This window comes from Mesoplodon bidens (assembly GCF_964165515.1).
Source record: "Mesoplodon bidens genome assembly, chromosome: 12".
NCBI lineage: Eukaryota > Metazoa > Chordata > Mammalia > Artiodactyla > Ziphiidae > Mesoplodon > Mesoplodon bidens.
The window spans coordinates 59,527,542-59,546,792 of NC_138168.1; the positions used below are offsets into that span (position 1 = coordinate 59,527,542).

Sequence of the window (19,251 nt, forward strand, 5' to 3'; positions counted from 1 at the left end):
AAGACAAAAGGTTATTTACTATAAAGCTATCAAATATATTTTAAATATTTTTACATAATTTTCCTATCAGGTCATTTTATAAACTGATATTATAGTCAAAAAATAGCTACAATCATAAAATGGCTAAATGTGAAAGATTTAGTCATTTCAACGGTACATGAAATATAATAAATTACCACTGAATGTAATATTACATGTTTTCGATCGATTAAGTACATAGTTTCCCAAATGAAACAATGAGAAAATTCGTTCTGAATTTTAAGTGAATTATTATTAAATATATTTAATGTATGAATGTACATACATTATGTATGTATTAGGTGTTTTGGTATCCATGCATAAAGGAGCAAGTTTCATAAATTTTAATCATTTAACCTTAATCAATTTCTTGAAGAAATAATTATATTATTAATCCAATTTTGTCATTGGTTATCCTTACTACTTTCCTATATTTTTCACACTTATAATTAAAATGACTTTGGAAACAGTCTTACTGCTAAGGGATATAGATATGTTGGGAGATAATCCTCCACAGCATTTCTACATGCCTCAGAAACTGGAGGTAAAATATTTGTTTCCTGACCAGTATGGAAATGATAGGGAGTATATCCTTCCTGAGAGGGATTTTAGGATACTAAAGTCTCCCTCCTCTCCTCCAAGGAGATTTTCTTACATCCCAAGGTAATAAAGACATGTTTTCTTCAAGGGCAAAGAATGGCAGATTGGCCATCAGCCTCTTATACTTTGGGGATTTCCTAAACTCAGTGTTCCTCCACTGTGCGTTGGGCACCCACCTGGCCTGTTCTATCTCACCCATGGGAGATGAGGCTCAAGGGGAACCATTAAAGCATGATGCTCATGCTGTCTGCTGTACCATGAGAAATCAACTACTACATTCATATAGGCTTATTGTTTCATTACTGATCTAATTTATGAAGTGTGGCAAGTCGGCCTGGCAGCTGCGAGGCTACTTAAAGATGGCTTGACCTCTTGACAGATGAAATCCATTTTTCCATTTATCTGGTAGAAATTAATTTATGTAGGAAGCACTGCCTAAAGTTTGTCTTTAAAGCATGACTCAAATCCATTAAACATATGAAGGAAATCTTATAGTTAATAAATTTTCTAACATTCATTTAAAAATTCCTATGTCGTTATTTAGGAGTAGCATTAATTTAGATTTTTTTAACATTACAATGCTTACTGCATATAACAGGAAAGTTAGAAAGGATGTCACATATCCAGGGGATTTGTGGATCCCCATTATAACACTGATGTTGGTTGACAAAAAGACCATCTCACTCTTTTCTATGATTAAGCAAGAAGTGCTTCAGAGCACAGACTCTGGAACAGTTTAGATCTGTATTGGCGTTCTCCAATACAGTACCACGGTTGGAGCACTGTATTGAGCATTTGAAATTTGATCACTTGAAATTTGCATGGCCAGACTTGATATGTGCTGTAAGTGGAAAATACATGCTGGGTTTTAGACTTAACATGAAAAGAATGTAAAATATCTCAATAATTTTTCTATTGATTAGATATTAAAAGGATAATATTTTAGACACATATTTTTAACTAAAATACATTATTAAAATTAATTCACTTTTTTTTTTTTTACTTTTAAAAATATCTGTGCTAGGTAGCCTCTAAGATGGCTCTAGTGATTCCTGTCCCTGCCACCTGGTTGTCACACCTTTGTGCAATCCCCTCCCAGATTGCACCAGCATGTGTCTGTCTGATCAAAAGAATATAGCAGAAGTGATGGTGTTTCACTTCTAAGATTAGGTTATAGAAGACTATGGTTTCCATCTTGGGCTTGCTCTGATCACTCACTCAGGGGAAACCCTACGGAGTGGACCATGTGTCGAAGAAGTGAAGCTTCCTGGGATAGCCACATAAATAATGTTGGATGAATACACATTATATTTCTATTCAACAGTGCTAGTGTAGATTTAACATAACCACTTACTTAATTACGTGATCTTGGGCAAGTTACTTGACCTTTCTGTAACTCTGTTTTCTCATATGTAAAATGTGAATTCAATTTGTAACCTATATATATACATAAAAGTGTTTAGAACAGTTTTATATGCAAAAGTATTTAGAATGGTGTCTGGCACATCATTAGGATTCTCATTTGAGAGTGTGATGTGGTCAGGATAGACTGTAGAATAGTAGAGAATGTTCCATGTCTAAGCTCTACTATCACATTTCTTACACATTTTGTTGCCTCCAGCAACAAAATTCCTCCACAATAATAAAATTCATAAAATATGATCTAAAATTTCAAACAGAAAAATATCTTCAATCTAGCCTTGTAATTTTAATGGTGGTTTTATAGATGCAACCACAACCTTCCTTGAACATATGGTTTAGAGATATTATGTAAACTTGCTGTTTAGAAATAAACTCTGTCCATCAGAAGAAAATGTATTGAAACTCTTTCAGGATATTTCTTATGTCTAAAGAGAAAGCATTTATTATTCATGCTTAATAACAGTATATAGGAGGAACAAATATTTCCAAGAAGTAATCCAGAAATTTGGAACTTCATTATAACCCAAACATTACATGATTTACTGACCTATGTGGACAATGCAATCAACTACCAAATATCAGAATATATTTTTGTTGTGTTTGGCAAGAATGGCATGATTCCTAGCTCATAAAAGGACTTATCTATGAGGGCTGTCTTCTAAAATAACAAATTATGCTTCTAAAGCAGTATGTTTATTTCCATAAAGAACTGGAATGATTGCTTTTTATTTCTTTTAATATATTGAACATTTTTTGAGATGACATAATAAAGATATATGGAAACATAACATTAATATAGGATACGCAACCAGTTATGTATATTACAAGTTTAGTTCCCCACTCACATTTTAGTGAAAAATCACCTTCCAGTTTGTTCCCTTAAAGAGTCCTTGCCAAATTAACAAAGCTTTTCTTTCTTAATTGTTGCTTGAGTTTTCATTTGCTAGAGCTGCATCTATAAAGCTATATTTACTGGTTGAAGGTTGGATATCTTTCTTCAGTAGAGCACCTTTATTTGCAAAGAAAGGGTACCTTAGGTACCCTTGACAAGGTTATGGTCATCTTCATCAAAACTTTTGAACTACCAATGAGAAATTAAGGATCTGTGTTCATATACTTTACTTCAATACAGAACACTGGCTGATGTCAGTGAAATGGTGGAATAAGGACCTTTGAAAATTGTCTCCTCCAAAAAGCAGTAGAGAAACTGGTAAAAAAAAAAATCGTCAGGATTAATTTTTTCAGAATTCTAGAATTAACCAAAGAATTGCAGCAATCTGGAGAACATTAATTAATGAAAAAGTAGCTGAATCTTGGTAAGAACAGCAAACTTTGTGGCATTTTAACTTGCTTGTATTCCCATTCTTCCAAACCCCTTCAACTCCACAGTAGCCTTGAAAACCAACAGCCCGCAATCATGGCAAAGCCAGCAGCCTAACAGTCACAAGATGGAGGAGAAAGAAGTTGGAGTTCCTTCAAAGATCATTCTCAGAAAATTGTCATTATTTGATATGTCTGGTGACTTCCTGGAAGATTCTATTTGTAATGCTGTCTCTATTTGATCTATTTTGAGCTCAATGAGTGGAAAATACTTTTCCTCAGAGCATTTGTCAAAAACAATGAGAGGCAATTATTTAATTTTTGTGGCTGCCTGCAGTGGTGTATAACAGTTGGGGGGAAAAAATGGGCTAACCAAAAAGCCTAAAAGGAAAAGCTGAGGAATGAGATGTCCATAAGGACATTGAGAAATTCCAACATATTCCTGGGAATCTAGAAGACCACATACATGTATATGACTGTGCACATGCCCAGAACTGTGCGCATGCTCAAGAAAGACCTGAGAAGTCTGTAAGCTCTCAAATCTGGTTGACTTTGAAGTGCTACATGAACAGGAAGTAAAAGCTAAGCAAGAGTTTTCAGTTGCCTGGTTGGGTGTTGAAAGCATGCCTCCAAATGAACAAAGAACCTCTTAACAAAGACTGGAGACTTCTTGGTTCCAGTTGTTTAAGGAAATATCTGTCCAGACATTCATTGCCCACCAAACTAATTGAGCAGAGACTTCAATGACCACACATGACTAAGAATGCAGACTTTACAGATTTAGTTCAGAAAAATCACTAAACAACCAGCAAAAACAAGCCCTGAGGAGGGAGGAGAATTCAACTTATAGAGCTGACATATTATATTGTTGAAAATATCCAGTTTTTAACAACAAACTGTGAGACAGGCAAAGGAACAAGAATGTCTGGCCCATAAACAAGGGGAAAGAAAATCAATCAATAGAAACTGTTTCTGAGGAAGCCCAGACACTAGAATTCCTGGAGAAAGAATTTAAACAGCTATATTAAATACGTTTTAAAAACTAAAAGAAACTATGTTTACGAATGAAAAGGAAGTATGGAAATACTTAATAAAGTATTTTATTAAGTCTTAGCAAATAGAGAATATAAGTCAAATTTGAAAACAGGTCAATTGAGATTATCCATTCTAAGAAATAGAAAGTATGAAGAGAAATAAACAAAGACTCAAAGACCTATGAGACACCATCAAGCATATAATACACCCTCTTTTTTTTTCTTTTTGTTGGCTGCACCCCACTGCTTGTGGGATCTAAATTCCCTGACCAGGGATCGAACCCACGGCCCTTGCATTGGGAGCGTGGAGACTTAAACACTGCACCACCAGGGAAGTCCACCATTAAGCATATCAATATGTGAATAATGAATGCCTCAGAAGGAGAGGAGAGAGAGAAAAAAGTGTAGAAAAAATATTGCAGGAAATAATCACAAAAACTTCCAAAATTTGATGAAAAACATTAATCTACACATTTAAGAATCTCAACATACTCCAGGTGGAATAAACTTAGAGATCCATGGCAAGACACATCATGATTAAACTGTTGAAAACCAACAGTTAGAGAATTTTGAAAAAAGAAGAGAAGAAAAGATTCATCATATACAAGGGTTTCTCATAAGATTAAAAGCTAATTTCTACTTAGAAACCACGGAGGACAGAAATCACTGGGATGACATACTGAAAAGTGCTGAAAGAAAAGGACTATTAACCAAAAATTCTCTGTCCAGAAAAAAAAAATCCTTTAAAACTAAAGGAGAAATTAAGACATTTCCAGATAAACAAAAACTGAGAGAATTTATCACTACCAAACCTGCCATACAAGAAACACTAAAGGGGGTCCTTTAGGCTGAAATGAAAGGACACAAGTCAGTAACTCTATTCCATGTGAAGAAATAGAGTATCAATAAAAATAACTCTGAAAGTAAATTAAAAGAAAATTTAAAGGTATGTTTTGTTTTCAATTTTTTTCTCATATCTTATTTTTAAAACATTTGCATAAAAAAGAGTTACAAATCTGTGCTGATAGGCACACAATGTATAAAGATGTAATTTTTATAATAATAAAAATTTGAACCAAGGGGTAAGAAACAGAGCTATATGGGAGCCAAATTTTATATGCTATTGAAATTAAATTCATTAATCCAAACTAGATTGTTATAAATTAAGATGTTAATTGTAATCCCCAGGCTACCATTGATAAAATAACTAAATATATATATATGGGTATTTTTTTAAAAACCACCAGATTTCTGGTTTCTGGCATGGCATATAAGGAGTTTGGAAGTTGTCACTCTGTCCTAAAAAAAAGTGAAATGTTGAACAAACTGAAAAATCAACAACTATTCTTAGATATATCAGAGAAGTGAGATCACAGGACAAACTACTGCCTCCAAAACTGGAGAGACAGACAGGCAAGTACAGAGAATCTCAATTTTCCACAAAAGAAACTGCTACAAAAACCAATACCAGGGTAGACAAATCCGACCTGTAATTGATGAATTGCTAGAGGCTCAGAGTGGACAAGTCTGAGTGTAAAAAATTCCAGGGAAACTTAGTCATGGGGGGCCCACAATTTTGTAAGTTTTACCACCAAAAACTTAACCAGGCTCTCACAGTGAATATGAGAGAAAAATCCTCTCATGCTTCTGGTGGGGGGAAGGCAAGAGAAAACATTTTGAAATAGGACAGAGCATTCTGTTCTTAATAAGACCTGCCCTCGAGAGAAACTATTGGTGTTTTATCAGGACTCATTGACCCAGAGGGATGAAAATATGCAACTAACACCTACCCTAGCCTTCCACTTAGGGAAAATATGCAACAAAAGCCCACTCTCACCTTTCCACTTGGGGAAAGGGAAATACCCAGCTTTAGCCTGCTCTGGTCTTCCACAGGGGAGAAGGGAAATACCCAACTCCAACCCACTCCAGCCATCCGTCCCACCTAAAGATGCAGAGAATGGGACTGAGAAGCATTCGTGAAGTTCACAATTCAGAGGCACAAGCTCACAAAAATATGATAACAATCATAGGACCAGAGAATGTTTCCGCTCCTGCCACACCTTACTGCCACATTACTAAAGGCCTATTCACTACAGCTCCTTTTAACCAGTACATGATGCCTAACCATCATGAAAAAAAGTACAAGGCATACTAAAAAAAGCAAAAAAAGACAATTGAAGAGACAAATCAAGCATAGAATCAGACACAGATATGGCAGCAATGTTGGAACAATCAGACCAGGAATTTAAAACAATTATGATTAATACGCTAAGGTTTCTAGTGGATAAAGTACAACTGGTGGGCAACGTAAGCAGAGAGACAGAAGCATAAGAGAAAATCAAAATGAAGTGCTAGAGATCAAAAACACTGTAATGGAAATGAAGCATGCCTTTGATGGGCTCATTAGTAGACTGGACATAGCTGAGGAAAGAATCTCTGAGCCTGAGGATATATCAATAGAACTTTCTAAAACAGAAAAGCAGTGAGGAAAAAAATATAAAACAAAGACCCAGAACAGAATATCCAAGTACTGTATGACAACAGCAAAAGGTGTATATGCATAATAGAAATATCAGAAGGAAAAGAAAGAGAAGTAAGAACAGAAGCAATGGGCTTCCCTGGTGGCACTAATAATATGCCTGCCAATGCAGGTGATATGGGTGCGAGCCCTGGTCCAGGAAGATTCCCCATGCTGCAAAGCAACTAAGCCTGTGTGCCACAACTACTGAGCCTGCACTCTAGAGCCCGTGAGCCACAACTACCGAGCCCATGTGCCACAACTACTGAAGCCCACGTGCCTAAAGTCCATGCTCCACAACAAGAGAAGCCACCGAAATGAGAAGCCAGCACCGCAACAAAGAGTAGCCCCTGTTCTCCACAACTAGAGAAAGCCTGCATGCAGCAACGAAGACCCAATGCAGCCATAAATAAATAAATAAATACATACATAAATACATACATTTATTTTTAAAAAAACAGAATAAATAATTGAAGAAATAATGATTGATAATTTCCCCCAAATTAATGTCAGACACCAAACCACAGATCCAGGAAGCTCAGAGAACACTAAACAGGATTCTAAAGAAAAACTTCATAAGAACATCATATTCAAACTGCAGAAAATCAAAAATAATGAAAAAATCTTGAAAAAGGTCAGAGGAACAATCTTACCTATCATACCTGTAGAAGAACAGAGGTAAGAATTGCATTTAACTACTCCTCAGAAACCATGGAAGCAAGAAGAGAGGAGGGTGAAATATTTAAAGCATTGAGGAAAAAAAACTCCACCAACCAAGAAATCTGAATCCTAATATCCTTTAAAAGTGAAGGAGAATTGAAGACTTTCTCAGACAAACAACGACTGAGGGAATTTGTTCTAATAGACCTGCTTTGCAAGAAACGTTAAAAAAAGTTCTTCAGAGAGATGAAAAATTGTATGTCAGAAACTTGGAATTACATAAAGGAAAAGCAGCAGAAAAGGAACGAGTGAGGATAAAGTAAAAACTTTTATTTTCTTATTCTTAGTTAATCTTACAAATTTTGTTTGCTCATAATAATAATATCAACAATGTATTCAATTATAATCTGAAAGAATCAATAAAATCTCCTAAAACTAATAAGTATAGCAAGGTTTCAAGATATAACGTTAATATACAAAAGTCAATCACTTTTATTATACTAGCAATGAACAAGTGGAATTTGAAATTAAAGGCACAAAACCATTTACATTAGCACCAAAACAATGAAATAGGTATAAATCTGACAAAATATGTACAAGATCTATATGAGGAAGACTACAAAACTCTGATGAAAGAAATAAAAGAACTAAATAAATGGAGATATATTCTATCTTCATGAATAGGAATATATAATATTGTTTAGATGTCAGTTCTTCACAGCTGCACCTATAGCTTTAATGCAATGCCAGTCAAAATCGCAGTAAGGGCTTCCCTGGTGGCGCAGTGGTTGAGAGTCTAATACCCTTCACACAAATCAACTCAGAATAGATCACAGAGTTAAGTGTAAAATGCAAAACTATAAAACTCTTAAAAGATAATGTAGCAGAAAATCTAGATGAGCTTAGGTTTGATGATGAATTTTTAGACATGACACCACAGGCAAAATCTATGAGAAAAATAGCTGGTGGCGCAGTGGTTGAGAGTCCACCTGCCGATGCAGGGGACACGGGCTCGTGCCCCAGTCTGGGAAGATCCCACATGCCGTGGAGCGGCTGGGCCCGTGAGCCATGGCCACTGAGCCTGCACGTCCAGAGCCTGTGCTCCGCACCGGGAGAGGCCACAACAGTGAGAGGCCCGCGTACCGCAAAAAAAAAAAAAGAGAGAAAAATAATTGATAAGCTGGATTTCATTTTTAAAAAATTGCTCAGTGAATAATATTGTCAAGAGAATGAGAAGACAAGCCACAGTCTGAGAGAAAATATTTGCAAAATATTTGCAAAGGACATACCTGGTAAAGGACTTGTATCCCGAATACACAAAGATCTCTTAAAAGCCAACAATAATAAAACAAATAACCTGATTAGAAAGTGGGCAAAAGACATGAACAGATGCCTCATCAAAGAACGTGGCATGGCAAATAACCGTATGAAAATATATTCAACATTATACGTCATTAAGGAATTGAAAATTAAAACAATAATAAGATAGCATAATTGTATGCATATTAGAAGAGCCAAAATCCAAAACACTGACAGCATAAAATGCTGATGAAGATGCAAAGCACCAGGAATTCTCATTCATTGCTAGTAGGAATGCAAAATGATGCAGCCATTTTGGAAGACAGTTTGGCAGTTTCTTTAAACTAAACATATCCTTACCATATGGTCCAGCAATCATGTTCCTTGGTATTTACACAAATCAGTTGAAAATTAATATTCACACAAAAACCTGCACATAAATGTTTATAGGAGTTTTATTCATAATTGCCAAAACCTGAAAGCAACCAAGTTGTTCTTCAATAGGTGAGTAGCAAAATGAACGGTGGTATATACAGACAATGAACTATTATTCAGTGCTAAAAAGATAAGTTACACACCATGAAAAGACAGTGGTATTTTGATATTGAGGAAGCTGTGCAAATTTGAGACAGGTAGTGTAGTATATGGGAAGTCTCTGTACCTTCTGCTCAAATTTGCTAACGAACCTAAAACAGCTCTAAAAAATAAAGATTTTTTTTAAAAATGGAAATAAAATTGTACACTGGAAAATATCTATTTAACACAAAAGAAGGCAAAAATGGACAAATAGAGAAACACAAAAGACCTAAGACATATGGAAAACAAATAGCAAAATGGAAGATGTAAATCTTACACTATCAATAATTACACTAAATATAAATGGATTAAATAATTAAAAGGCAGAGGTTGGCAGAATGGATTTTTTAAAAAAAGTCCATCCAACTATATACTGTCTACAAGAGACTTACTTGTAGATTCATACTTCAGATTCAAAGACACAAGTTATTTGAAAGTAAAAGAATAGAAGAAGGTAGACCATGAACATAGTAACCAAAAGAGAACTGGAGTGACTACAGTAATATTAGAAAAAAATAGATTTTAAAACTAAAATTGTTTAGAATATTATATAATGATAAAAGGGAAACTCCACCAAAAAAGGTAACAATTATAAACACATATAAACCTTACATCAGAGTCCCCAAATACATGAAGCTAGAGCTGACAGAATTGAAAAGAAAAACAGACAATTCAACAGTAACAGTTGGAAACCTCAATACTCCACTTTCTAAAAGGGACAGAACTAGACAAAAGATCCACAAGGACATAGAATACTTGAACAATCCTATAAACCAACAGACATCTGTAGAACACTCTATGCTGCAACAGCAGAATATATATTCTTCTCAAGTGAACACAGAGCATTCTCCAGGATAGGCCATATGTTAAGCCATAAAACTAGTCTCAAAAGACAAAGTATGTCTTCTGACCACAATAAAATAAAATTAGAAATCATTACCCCCCAAGAAATGGAAAATTCACAAATAAGGAAGGATGGTTTAAAAACATATTGGAGGGCTTCCCTGGTGGCGCAGTGGTTGAGAATCTGCCTGCCAATGCAGGGGACACGGGTTCGAGCCCTGGTCTGGGAGGATCCCACATGCCGCGGAGCAACTAGGCCCGTGAGCCACAACTACTGAGCCTGCGCGTCTGGAGCTTGTGCTCCGCAACAAGAGAGGCCGCGACAGTGAGAGGCCCGCGCACCGCGATGAAGAGTGGTCCCCACTTGCCACAACTAGAGAAAGCCCTCGCACAGAAGCGAAGACCCAACACAGCAAAAATAAATTAATTAATTAAAAAAAAAAAAACATATTGGATTCTTTGAGTTTAAAATCTAACTGGGAGTCTATTGCTATATAGGATGGGGTAATGAGGAGTAATTAGAATTAAACAAGGAATAAGATTTCAGTTGAAAGGGATAAAATATTGGAGCACTTGGAATAATCCTCTCCTCATACAGTTAATTTATTTTAATTTTCCAAACCTCAGCTCAAGAATAACATTCTCTGAAAAGCTTTCCCTGACTCCACCAATGATGATAATAATGTTAATAATGGTAATATAAGCTGACACTTTTTTATAGCCCTTGTTATATGACAAGTATCACTCTAACCAATCTAAATATATTTCAATATTTAATCCTCCCAACAACACTAAGAGATAGTATTATTATTCCCATTTTACATGAGAAGAGGGTAAATAATTTGGCAAGGTTACCTAACTAAGAAGTGACAGAGTTGGGATTCAAATATAATGATTCCAAAATCCATGTTCTGAAGCATAACCAACTGGAGTTAGATCCATCTTATCAAGACTCTCACAGAACCCATGCATACTTCAGTTATACCATAAACTAATTACTTTGTAACAGCTTACTAGATTGTTCTCTTTCACTAATCATTCATTGATAGACAATTATTCAACCAACAGGAAATTATTGAGCACATTCCCTGTGCCAGAAAATGTGCTTGTTCATAGAAATAAAGCCACATATGTCATATTTCATCTGTCAAAGAGTTTTAGTCTCAAGCAGAGTTCAGCAAACTATAGTTCACAGGCCAAATTCTGTTGGCCACCTGTTTTTGTAAATAAATTTTTATTGAACCACACCTGTGCTCATTGGTTTATGTAGTGCTCATTGGTTTATAAACCAATTGGTTTATATTGGTTTATCTGTAGCTTCTTTCATGTTACAACATCAGAGTGGAGTAGTTGTTATGGAGACCATTTGGCAGGCAAAGTCTAAAATATTTACTATCTGGTCCTTTACAGAAAAAGTCTGCCAACCCTGGTCTAAAGAATAAGACAAATAAGAAAATCATTAATTACTACCCAATAAGGTGCATGCTACGGTGCCCAAGATACTACAGGAACATAGAGATATCTAGATTAGATTATAGAGTCAGCAAAAGTTTTCTAGGAGACCTGATATCTGACCTAATTTTTGAAGGTTAACTAGTTAAAGAAGAGCAGCCAAACTTGTCAGTAAGGCCAGACAGTGAAGTTTAGCAGTGATCCAGGGAGCTAGGAATAAAGAGGGTAAATATGTTTAGGAAATATTAATTAGTTCTACATAACTTATGAAAATATATCTTTAATTTCTTCATTCCCACTATCTGGCACAACTAATGGTGCATATAGTTAAACTCACTAAATATTTGTTATCAGAAAATATTAAGTCCTAAGTAAACAATGTTTACTGAAAAGGGGAGAAAATATTTGCTTTCTATTAGTCCCTAAAATCACGAAACTATAAGAATCCCAATTTTTTCACCCACTGCCCTAGAGTAAAAAAAAACAAAAACTACCACTTTTTCATTGTTTTCAGTTGTAGAGACGTATATAACATTTAAGAATACAGTTTTACAAATGAGAAATGTTTGTAAAATACTGTACCTGGAAAATTCATAGGCAGTTCAAATGGTTGTGGAGACTCACAACCTTCAATGTGCTCACAAATTTCAGCTATGATCTTCTTAATTTTGAGGCCAGTAATTTTAATCACTTCTCCTGTTGACAAACAGCATTCATTTCCAAACATTTCATAAATAGAACCTGAAAAATAAAAGAAAAACAGCTTTTAAAAGAAGAATTCAATAATGAAGAACAAAGTAGGAGTCAAAAGTCTCATATGAAGTGTTTTTATTCAGTTCCTCTCAGATACCTGCTAAACAGGAATTTAATCAAGCTTGGCAAAATATACAGCATGTACCAGGAAAAATATTAGATTTTCACTTCATCCACTGGGCAAAGTGTAAACAATCTTATTTTTGTTATTATTGTAAACTGAATTTATGGTCCTCAGCACCTTTAGCTCATCTTTCCAAGGTCAAGCTACAACCATGTCTTCCCCTGCTGGATTTATGATCTTATTTTGGCTAGGTCATAGAATTAAATTCACATGAGTCAACAATGATCTGAGTAAGTGCTGCAAACAAGGTTGTAATACAATCTAACATCCAAAGACAGAGCATTTGTACACCAGGGCTTCATATTAAGAGCACCATATCTATTTATAAGACCTAGTTCTCTTCATCATTATGAATATAACATTTTGTCCATTTTATCTCTTGTTTTTGACAAGCTGGAAACAACTCTCAACATCTTTATGGCAATAGGGGGCAGACAAACCCAGATAAACTGAAAAGCTTCATTTTAGTTCAAGATTTCAGTCTCCTTCCTAACAAACCTTTTATCATAGATGTCAAAGCTTAATTTTTCATCCATTTATTTCCCTTTTATATCTCCTGATGGAGGAACACTGAGCAGTGAAATAACCGAAAGATTAGCAACAGGAAAGAGGAGAAGCAAAAGTTCTGGGTAATCTAGCCCCGGTAAAAAGGAAACAACCCCAAAACCACATCTCTGGGATATTATCGCTTTACAATAAAGCAGTAAACTAGAGGTTGATGTAAATAAACATTGCAGAACTGTGGGGTTTGAAACATATCAATTTTTCCTTGCTTCCAATATGATTTATACCCTCTTTACCACACTAACATATAAATAATATGAGCACAAGATTTTAGGTTTATTGGTTGGTTTTCTGAATTCTTCTGTTGAAACACCTCTTCATAGAATCTTGCCTGATATGTAGCAAGTACCTGAAACATTTTTATAGCATTAATGGTTATCATAAAAGTTATTAAGCCCAGCATTCAATCTAGCTTTAAACAACACTGTGGTTTTATCAGAGTCTCTACAGAGAGCAGGGGGCACACTCAAATTAAAACAATTTAAGGAGATTTTAACAAAGGGACAATTTACACACAGGCACAGACAGTTCTTGGCAACACAAGAACATAAATGTCCTGATCTCACTCTTTTTCCTCCATTGGATCATCTAACAGGGCACCCCATTGCCCCAGTTCAGCCAGATGCCAGAGGACAATGGAGCTGCTGACTCCACAGAAGTCAGCCTCCCAGGCAGAGTGGAAATGAAAATTTGCACACCAACCTTACTGTCTATTATTTAATGAGGATCATTTTTGCAGACATGCTAGTATATGAGCTCCTTGTATACTTCTAAACTCCCTCCTTTTCTCATACTATTGCCTTAACTACACATGCGTTCATACTTTTTATTAACTCCAATACATTGTGTTGTCAGCCATCTCAAATCCCTCATGGAAAAAACTGGTATATTAAAAAATAATAATAAATCCACAGTGACATTTTCTTCCAGTGAACTCAGAATAATTATTTTCTATGATCCTCTTCCGGAAATTAATCACATAGTAACATTTTACTTCTACAGTATTATCTCATCCTGTACTTAACCTTTTATGACTTTAGTTTCTGTTACTCCCAATTCAATTTTAAGCTTCATGAAAAAAAATATTGCATTATATTATTGCATAACTACCAACACATCAACCTCCCTTCCTCATTCATTCAGCAAACTTTAATGAATACCTACTATGTGTCAGACATCGCAATTGGCAGTAATACAAAATGCATATGCCTTCCCCATAGAAGCACTGTTTTGAAGGGAACAGGCAAGTAAGCAGACAATTGAAGCAGATTATGAGAAAGTTATAATATAGAAAATACAGGGCATTGTGGGAGTAAATTGGAGGCATTTAATTAAGCAATTATATGGGAAAGAGATTAGGGAAAGATCTGTGGAGGAGATGACAGCCGAGCTGAGTTTTAAAGGAAGCATCACAAAATGTTAGGACAGGCAGAGGATATAGTATTTGAAAAGGCAGTGAGATGCGCAAGAGTCTGATACATTCTGGAAACTTCACATAATTTGTTATTTCTCAAATATAAAGTAAGAAATGGGAACTGGTACGAAAGGAGACTGAAGAAGTAGAGGGAATCCGGATCGTGCAGTGTCTTTATAAAATTACCAATAAACAAAAAAGCCAATCAAAGTCTGAAGCAACCTCAGAGTCAGAGAATTTACATTTTCAGTTATCAATGTCCAGGAACTAATGCCAATTTAATGAGAGGTCATATGTTTCTAGGCGCTTGCTATCCAAAGTGTGTCCTGCTGCATCACCTGGGAGCTTGTTAGGATCTTAGCCAGACCCTAGACCTGCTTAATCAGAGCCTGCATTTTTAAAAAGACCCCCAGATGATTCGTAAGTACATTAAGGTTTGGAAAGCACTGGTCTAGACAACAAATGTATAACTGAAATAATCTCTGTTCTGAGATTGTTGCAAAACTCACCAAGAGAGAGAAGGACATGTCAGGTAGAGGAAGCACTCAGCGTCATTGAGATGGAGGATGTTGTAAGTAAGGACAGGGAAACGGAAGGATTTTAAGCAGCAAAGTGACATGGTAAGATTTTTCTGTGTCACACGAAATACAACGTAATTGGACCTATCCTGTTTCAGCGGAAGTCTGTTTGGCTTAATTTCAACACAACAAATGTCTAATTGCAGATGTAATGTATAGCAAACTGACTCACTTGGAATGCCATCTTTCTTTCAAAGGTTCCATTGGAATTCAAAATTAAAAGATGAGTTTATGTGAGATTACATATCAATTCACAGGGGACAGAAGCCAGAGAATTCTAAGAGAAAATTCTGTGAGTTTTAGTCACCACATAAAAGGCTTTTGACACCTCAGGTCTCTTTCTAGTCATCCCTCTCGCTTTGAAAAAAGAAAATCACTTTTTTCAGTCATGTAAGGAAAAGAGCCTCATGGAAATGTTAATCTTTAACATTTATCTTTAATTCTTTGTGACTTCCAATTTTCTCTAAGCAAGAAAGCTATTAATTCATTTTAATAAAGAGAGAGGTCAGTGACACCCAACTCTAGAAAGTTATGTCCCTAATAGGTGACAAGAACATACAGCAAATCTCAAACCCCTGAAACTTGAAGAGTTCTTGTACATCATTATCATCATTATAGTGTCTCTTAAAATACATTTTTTTCAGTGAAAATATAAAATGGTTAATTTAAAAAACAGCCAACTTTCATAATCTCAGAACAAGCACATATAATATGCCTAATTGCCTTTTAAAAATTTGCTGAGACGTGTCTGAACTATGTGTTTGTGTAAATATAGATATAAAAATAGTTTTCATTTCATTTTTAACCACAAGACATGCATTTTGAATATGCAAATCTAGAATCTATTAAATCTTTACAGACTGATTCTTTCCAAGTCAGAGCATATGTGTTCAGGATAAGGCCAAACATCAGAGAAAGCTGAACAAAGCAGCCTGTTTTCAGTGATCAAACATTGCCCCTGAAGGCTGTAATGAAAGTCATGTGCCTCTGAAATCACCTTTTCTGAAATGCTACTTTGCTCCATAAAAATGACACATTAATATCCTTTTATGAGCCCATCCCTTATTTGACAATCCATATAAGCAATGCTGTAATCACATGGAAGAAACCAAAACAATTGGTTCCATAGATTTTCTTCCTTTTCCTCTACAAAGCTGAAAATGTGTGGCAGTCAGGGAAGAAGAAACTTACATTGTTTAGACACTTTTTTCCCTTTACTCAACATATACCCATTTCCTCCATTCCCCACCCCACCATCTCCCACCCCCACCATACCAGCCACTCATCCCATCATCAGCCTTTCAAAGTTCAACCAATCCTAAAGATTCAGCTCATATTCATTGTCTTCTTGAAAGCCTTCCTTTATTCCCACCTAAGTAAGAATTCTTTGCTCTGTGCTCCAACAGTACTTTGCATGTATCTCCATTATGGCCCCTATGTGATCATTATCACAGCCTGCTGTTAGGGTATTATTTTCTGACCATTGATATTATGTATACTTTAGAATTTATTATGATATTCTAAAGAAGAGACATCATCTTAACTATATTTATATCCCTCCTCACATACACACAGCTAATTGCACAGTTTTGTCAATTAGTGGATCCTTAGTGAATGTTAAATTATAACTTAGCTTTACTGTAAAATGACAATAAATTATTGTGAATATAGTAGAAGTCCTTCTCCATTAACAGTTTAAAGCATAGTCAACCCAAGGCTTTGGCATGGGTTATATCTTCATTTGGTATAACTAATAACAAATGTACAAGCATATGTGAGATTAGCTGGTCACCTTGTGAATTCCCTAGACAAGGAATATTAAGGGCAGGTAATTCTACAATATGAATCTCTGCTTGTTAAATTTGCCATTTTTCACTATGTTTACCATTTTTATATTGCTGGCCTTGAGGATGAGGCTCATAAAATGATCTGAGATATGTTTGGAGGAGTTAGGAATTTACTCTGTAAAGTAGGATTGATGTTGTATGACAGGTTTAGGAATTTACTCTGTAAAGTAGGATTGATATTGTACGACAGTGTCTATAGACTGGGCTTGCTGGTAGAGATTTATCCTTGCTCCTCACAAACAATTGTGATTATTCTTTATTATTATTACATGGCCAGTATTCCATAAAGACTATCTCCATCTCCTGTAAGGCAAAGTCATCCCCATGTACTACATGAAGAATATATCTAAAAATAGATGAACATGATATTTGAATGTGGTTTGCATAAAAATAAGCATAAAACAGCAAGCTTGCAGCTTTACTAGGGATGGATTCTACCAGTTAGATACTGGGTATACCACTGAGAGGTATATCTGAATATTGATCGAAAATGATCTTTCAAGGTCATAGAGGCTCTCTTCCCTTCTGCCAAAATATCAACATAAAGAGGGCAAAACAGTGGCACCAAGTATTAAGGAAAATGATGGCCAACACCAAGTAGAGCTAAGGTATAATCTCTCTTACTTTTGAGAATATGGAGGTTTTTAACGTGAATTTAGGGTTTAAGTGTTATCCTGGAAATCAAGTTTAAAGACAGAAATATGCTAGAAACTATAGTGAATATTGGTGAGTCTTAGAAAATTTGAACATGGGGAAACAATGAAAACCACAATGGGTGGAAAAGGGTGGAGCCTGAGAGTCAATAAAGCAGGTTAAAATCACAGTGAGCCCAGAAACCAGAAAATGTCCAACTTTTCAACTACTCTGAGTGAAATGTGAGGCATTTAGATGATTAAGTTTTAGTGGTTGAGGAAGAAAGATTAACAGTTTCCTTCACCAGCTAAAAATCTGATGTTTGTTTAATGGTAGAATCAATTTAATAGATTAAATAAAACTGTACTTAGAGCATTTGTAAGGTGGTGTTACGATAGAAGTCATCATCACAGCTCTTTGTGTCAACAACTATCAGACCAAACGGATTTGAGATGTATGAAATGGATATCCCTCCTACATATCTATGAAATATTTCCTTATGATGATGGAACAAATCAGTGATTCTGCATCTCCCGACATTACAATTGGCCAAATATTCCCCACGTTTTACCCAGATTTTAATTCTCAAAATTACATCGTAAGTAATGTTATAATTTCTTATATGAACAATGTTGCATTGGGAGTTGGTTTATTGTTTTAGGAATGACTTGATTTCAAGTACATTTTTTATACTTAAGTATAAATACTTGCCTATGTTTTATATCCTAAATGTTAAATAAAGCTATCATAGACCTCCATAGCTATTTAAAATCATAAAATCAATGCACTGATTGAATTGTTTATACGTGGGCTCCAATGAACTATAATGTGTTTATCTGATGCATACAAAATGAAGCTTCACTATATTACAAATTTTCCCTAAGTTCATTAGCATTGAATACTTCATTAACTACTTTGCTTATGAAATATGAATTTTGAAGTTATTTTATGTTCATTGATTTAAATAATTTAAAAAATGCTTGAATTTTGTATGTCTATTTTTAATTTTATTTTTATAATAATTCATTTGTATTGCATTTTATTAAAGTACCAGTCCATAATGGACTGGGAAAAGAAAATAAATTGGACCTTCACTACAGATAGTTTGAGAAGCACTTCTCTAAATGGTTAAGTACAAATATGACCACAGTCAGTCAGTGCAGGGAAACAGGATGTAGCCTCAGGGAGTTAGAGAGTTAGAGTAAAATTTGAACATACTGGAAAAAGAAAAGTTATAGCCTAATACACAAAATTTTAGTCAGTATTATTAACTCATCTATCTCAATGTCACCAGCAGCCTGAGTGCCCTGACTAAAAGACACAGGAAGTTTAATCAACTTGACAGTAATAGTCCTAATTGCAAATTACTACATTGGCATTCTGATTTGTACATTATACTCTTCTGAGTTGTATGAGGCAGTGCTTGAACCTAATTGACCCTGGACACTTTGCACTGTTGGATCTACACAGTAAGAACCAAAGCCAGGAGCAGGTGAAATCCCCTAAGAGATGAGTTTTGTGAGTTCTATCTAACTAATTTGCCAGGTATTCTCCATGAGAGAGATGGCAAATATCTATACCATATTCTACCATTCT

General features: G+C 35.2%; 1 protein-coding gene across 1 annotated transcript in view; it reads right to left on the reverse strand.

Annotated features, from left to right (window-relative positions):
* The window catches only part of THEMIS (thymocyte selection associated), a 174,312-nt gene that overhangs the window by 126,513 nt on the left and 28,548 nt on the right, over window positions 1-19,251 (reverse strand). The window contains exon 2 of the mRNA XM_081251218.1: window positions 12,325-12,483. Within this exon, the coding sequence (XP_081107344.1) occupies window positions 12,325-12,483 (159 nt within the window). The remainder of the gene's footprint in view (window positions 1-12,324; window positions 12,484-19,251) is intronic.